The sequence below is a fragment of the Elephantulus edwardii genome, unplaced genomic scaffold (assembly GCF_000299155.1).
Source record: "Elephantulus edwardii isolate Elephantulus edwardi_28Jun2011 unplaced genomic scaffold, EleEdw1.0 scaffold00237, whole genome shotgun sequence".
In the NCBI taxonomy this organism is placed as follows: Eukaryota; Metazoa; Chordata; class Mammalia; order Macroscelidea; family Macroscelididae; genus Elephantulus; species Elephantulus edwardii.
In genome coordinates, this window is record NW_006399987.1 from 2,554,404 (window position 1) to 2,560,080 (window position 5,677).

General features: G+C 52.6%; 1 protein-coding gene across 1 annotated transcript in view; it reads right to left on the minus strand.

The window, feature by feature from the left end:
* Window positions 1-1,272: 1,272 nt before the first annotated feature.
* AP1M2 (adaptor-related protein complex 1, mu 2 subunit) overlaps window positions 1,273-5,677 on the minus strand; it is a 20,681-nt gene continuing 16,276 nt past the window's right edge. Inside the window, exons 9-12 of the mRNA XM_006898772.1 lie at window positions 3,919-4,077; window positions 3,364-3,489; window positions 2,829-2,904; window positions 1,273-1,295 (exon numbers count right to left, since the gene is read on the minus strand). Of these exons, the coding sequence (XP_006898834.1) occupies window positions 1,273-1,295; window positions 2,829-2,904; window positions 3,364-3,489; window positions 3,919-4,077 (384 nt within the window). The remainder of the gene's footprint in view (window positions 1,296-2,828; window positions 2,905-3,363; window positions 3,490-3,918; window positions 4,078-5,677) is intronic.

Consider the following 5,677-nt stretch of genomic DNA (forward strand, 5'->3'; position numbering starts at 1 on the left):
CCCACGGTCGGCTTGGTAGCATAACTTTCATTCCACTAGGCCAACGTAGCTGTCTCTCTGTCGTCGTTGTTATTGTTGTTAGGTGCTGTCAAGTCATAGACAACTCTTAGCGACCCTATGAACGAAAGGCCTGAGCACTGTTTGTACATAGAGTTTCCGGAGGCAAGCCATTTCTGAAGTAACAGCAATCGTAATAATATAATATTGTGTCATAATTCTCTTTATTACTCTAAGGTCAGAAATTGTTGAATTAGTATAAGCATTACTGTACATGGTCTTAAAGAATTAAATTTGGTGGTTTTGGTTTTGTTTTAGAAGGTAAAATATTGTACAACAATGAATGAATATTTTAAAAGTGAACTGGGGTGGGGGAAGGGAATGATAGAGGGTAAAAATATGCAATAATGAATGAATGAAAATCTAACTTTTCTGTAAAGATTCGTTACAATCACAATTAAAGTTAAATATTAAAAAAAATGAAGTGGTTAGTGGATTTGGGGGAACAGAAGCGAGAACTTGTAACCTCAGGTTCTTGGAGCTTAAACTGACTTCTGCGTTAACAGGAGGCCTCTGGTGGCTGGAGGAGGGTGAACAGGCTGTGAGGGACCAGCAAAGATGAAGGGAGGGGACCCAGGTGGAGGCGACTGCATGGCCCAGATGAGCTCTGATGGGCAGGGAAGAGGGACACGAGCTGCCCACTCCTATCCCAGCACCCCAGGGACACACACACACACACACACAGAGCCAAGAAAGCACACACATAGTGGCTAAACTGATAATTTTAATGACATCCTTTAACACCAAGAAATGAATGGCAGTGGGGCCTCTGGGCTCAGCAGCTGTGTGGGAGGAGGGGCCCCGACACCCCCTAAGGCAGGTCACTGCAAGAAGGCACTCGTGTGGGGGACTTCAGGCCCCTCCACTATTTCTTCATATAAATCAAAAAACGCCCAGGGGTGAGGGAAGCAGGGAGAGGAGGGGGGGGACAGAAAGAGGCAAACTGGGGGCCTGATGCACTCGTGTGGGGGACTTCAGGCCCCTCCACTATTTCTTCATATAAATCAAAAAACGCCCAGGGGTGAGGGAAGCAGGGAGAGGAGGGGGGGACAGAAAGAGGCAAACTGGGGGCCTGATGCTGAGAGCTGGGAGAAAGTCACAGCCAGGTCGGAGACCTGCTCTCACTCCTGGCCCAACACACAAATTGGCAGCCAGAGCCTGGCGAGTCAGAGACTCCACACTTCCCCGAGTCCAAGCCCCCATCTCTTCTGCCTCCTAACTGGTGCGAAGTTGATAATCTGCAGGGAAATTAAACAGGGCAATCTCTGAACTGGAGGCAGGAGCAAAGGGGCAGCACCCCCAAAACCATCCCATTACCCATGCTCATAGTCAAGCGCGAGGTTGCCAGGGGGCCATCACCACAACTACAGGCCTGTTTCCAGGCAGCAGCAAGGTTCCTGCATGCCTGGGCCCTTCTTCCAAACCCCAAGAACCCCTGACAGCTGACATTCCAAGCCCACAGCCATCGGGTCAACTCTGACGCATGACAACCGTCCGCTGGGCTTCCAAGGCTGTAAATCTTTACAGGAAGAGACTTCCTCATCTCTCTCCTGAAGAAAGGCCCACTGGATTTGAACCACCAACCTTTTGGTTAGTGCCCCCACACAGAACCTCCTATGCCATCGGGGCTCCATTTCAAAAGCTGAGAACTATTTCTGTTTTAAAGATAGGCCAAAGAAAAGGCCCTGAGGACAGTGCTCCCTTTAAAAACCATCTGACAGGCAAGCTCTGGTGGCCTAGTGGCAAGAAGGTACACTGCAGTCCCAGAGGTGAGCAGTTCGAATCCACCAGATGCTCTGCTGGAGAAGGAGGGACAATCTCCTCCCATACCAGTCAGATCTGATTTGACGGTATACACACAAATAATAATAAAAAGAAAATAATAGCAAAAACAAACCACCATCTGACACTAACATATCAACAAATACTGAAAAGAGAAAATGAGAAGATAATGGGGCAGGGAAACTAGAACCCTGGAAATGGAACAAGCAGAACGGAACTAAAGAGAATAGTCACACATCAGGAAATAAGAAACTAATGACATTGAACAGTTTGTGTAGAAAATGCCAAATAGGAACCCAATTTGCTATGTACATTTCCACAGTTTTTTTAAAAAAGATAAAAGTGAAGACGGGTAAAAAAGAAAAGACGGGCAAACCAGGAACCAGGGCAAGACAGTGACAAAGGTGGTTGCCTGCATCCATGCCTGTTGAGTTTTGGAGCCAGAACGTAGTGGAAACCCTGAGGCCCCAATCCTACACTTCAGGTCTCAAATCCCCGCCCCATCCCCACCCCTGTCTCCCATCTGAGCCCTGTCCCTCATCCTCACCTCATTCTCACATGCCCACCCCTATCTCCCATCTGAGCCCTTGTCCCCCATTCCTGTCACTGTTTCCCATCCCCACTCCTGTCTCCTATCCCAACCCCTCTCCTTGATTCCCATCCCAGTCCCCCCATTCCTGCCCCTGTCCCCCAGTCCTCCTAGACCCCCATCTCCACCCCATCCCTCATTCCCACCCCTCTCTCCCATCCCCGCCCTGTCCCCCATACCCACCACTATCCCTCATCCCACCCCTGTCTCCCATCACCCTGTCCCCTATCTCCACCCCATCCTCCATTCCCCTCAGTCCCCCTTCCCACCCTTTCTCCCCAATCCCCCATTCACTACCCTGTCTCCCATCCCTGTCTCTGTCCCACAGCCCCACCCTCGTCCCCCATTCTCCCAAGCATCCCTCATCCTTGCCCCCATCCAGGAAAGCCGGCTTCCTTACCGCCACTCTGGGTGATGTAGCGAACCCAGGGCAGCGCCTGGTAACCACTCTTCTCAATGATCTTCATGTACCGGACCTGGAGTAGGGTGGAGAGTGGTGATCCAGGCCAGAGGAAGGGGAGACCCAGACCAAGGGGAGTGAGGTGGCCCAGACTGGGGGTAGAGGAGACTCAGGCTGGGAGGAATGAGGCGACCAGATTCACAGGGGCATCTGTGACATCCTGGGCAGCTGCTTGGGATAGGAGGATACACAGGTGTGGAGGGATGGGGTGCCATGGATGGGGAAAGGTGAGTGTGACTAGAGAAATGGCACCGTGCAAGAGGACAGACAGGACGTGATGGGGCAGGAGGGGCACAGGGGACAGTGGGGAAGGGCTTGCTGGCAGGGGGAGGGGGAACAGAAGGAACAAGTTAGTGGAGATGGCACAAGTCAAAGTAGGCTGGGGAAGGGGGAAGGAGAGGGGCTCTGGCTGAGAGCAGAAGTGGGGAGACTGTGGGGGGAGATGGGGAGGAGAGGAGCAAGCCTTGACCCTCACCTGGATTCCAGAGACGGTGAAATAGGGGATTTCAAACTTGACCCCAATGGGGGGCCGGCCCTCCACCTCCTCCTTCTCCACACTGGGGAGGCCAAAGTGGGCACGCATGAGGTATTCCTTACCCCCCTGTGGGTACATGGGGGCGTCAGACACACAGGTCCCTGTACCCCTGGACCACCCTCCACCTACCTCACAGATAGAGGCTAATGGCTCATAGCCAGGCTGCTCGCATCACAGCCCTGGGGTGCAGGAGGGGGTTCTAAGTACCACCTCCCAATTGTCGGACCCCAAGCCTGAAGAGGGGGTCATAGTTACCCCTTCTACCTCAGAGATGAACAACTGAGGACCCCCTGGGGGCATGGGCTCCCTTAATCCACTCAGCTCAGAAAGGTGGAGAGTTTAAACCCAGGAGAGGGCGCTTAACCCCCATGTGGCCTAGGTTCCACCTTTAGTCCCTTCTAAAGACAAAGCTTGGGGTCTCCAGTTCTCTCTCTGCAGGCCCCCCACCATCCAGCCCCCCCCCCAGCCCCCCAGCCCGCCTGGCCCCGTGCTCACCGGGAAGGACTTTATACTCCAGATGACCACGTTCTTCTCCGGCATGTACCTGGCACTGCCCACGCTGGTCTTGAAGCGCGGGGAGTCAGCGTCGCTGGGCACAGGGACAGAGATCTCCACACTGTTGGCCACCGACTGCTTCTTAAACTGCCCCTTGGCCTGTTGGGAGGAGATGCGGGGTGCCCAGAAGTCAAGCATGCAGTTTGCCAAATATTCACTCAGCCTTTCTCTACATCATTGCATGGAGAGCCTCTGAGACCTTGAGGCGGAGACTGCTATTCTGCCCATTTTGCAGATGAACAAACAGGCACAGAGCAGTGAGAGCGTCAGCTGGAGACACAGTCAAGTGGCAGAGCCAGGATCCACTCCCACTGGGGTCTCCCGTGGCCCTTCTGAGCTGATACCTTTGCCGGGTCAAAGACCGGCCCCACCACCTGTCAGGAACACTTCACGTGATCACTGACCACATGATCAGTCCCTAGAGAAGGACAGCACGCTTGGAAGAGCAGACGGTCAGCAACAAAGAGAAACTTTCCACAAGATGAACTGACGTGGGGGCTACAACTACAGCAATTCAATCGTGAGGAGGGTACAAGACCGGGCAGGGTCTCCTCCCTCATACGCGGGCTCAACGGGAGTCAGAAATGACTCAAGGGCTCCTACCTACCACCACCACCACCATGTGACAGACGCGTGCCCAGCTCTCACCTCTCTCCCCGATCACTAAAGAAAGAACCACAAGTAACGTCCGTTTTACAGATGGGGAAACTGAGGCGCAGGGAGAAAAAGCTCTCTTACAAATATTGCAATAAAAATTACAATAGTTTGCTTCTAGTTAGTACTGGGGGACACAGGACAGGTGTGAGCTCGGCGCGGGGGGGGGGGGATGTGTCCCACGGAGGTCACGGCATAAAAACACCACTAGGAGGGATGCCTGGAGAGGTGAGATAGGGGCAGAGGCTCAAAGGTAAAGTCCCAGGAAGGGGGCTTTCTTTGGGGGAAGCATGGCCAGTACTCCTTCCCTGCCACAGAGACAGAACAATGGTGGGGCCTTGAGAGACCATGACCATCTACCCCACAGTCCAGCTTCCCTGGGGCCCCAAGAAGGGGAACAAAGCCATGTCTCAGAACAGATTCTGGAGTGAAGTGAATCACAATTCAAGGCTGGGCGCCCCTCTAAGCTGAAGCGCTGGGCCTCCGCTTCCCCATCGATAGCAGATAGTTTATGAAGCACTCTTGCTTGGGACCCGAGGACATATGTACAGGGTTGTTTACAACATCTCAAATCAGATTAGACAAGAACTGAGGGTGTCATGTACAGGGAAAGGTATGGATAACGGGGAACTCCCACCGTGGCCCAGCTGTTAAAACGGACTCCCTAACTCAGCTCTTAGAAAGCCTCTCAAGGTCAAAGACCCATGAAAAATGCAAGTCATAAAAAAGCCCACGTCGCCTGGATCTACTCCTACAGCAAAGGTCAGAAAGAGGCAGGACGGGTTGCTTATGTGACAAAATGACAAAGAAAAGCAAAGATATGATTCACACCAAATTCAAGGTCATAGTCACCTCACTCCTCTAGAGGGGAGAAAGCAGTAACTGGGAAAGCAGAACAGACAAGTTTAGAGACTCACTTTCCTTTAAGCCTGTTGTTGTTGTTATGTGCTGTCGAGTCATTTGCGACTCATAGCGATCCTATGTACAACAGCCCTAAACCCTGCTCTATCCTGTGCCAATCGCACTGCCTCTGACACACCCATCC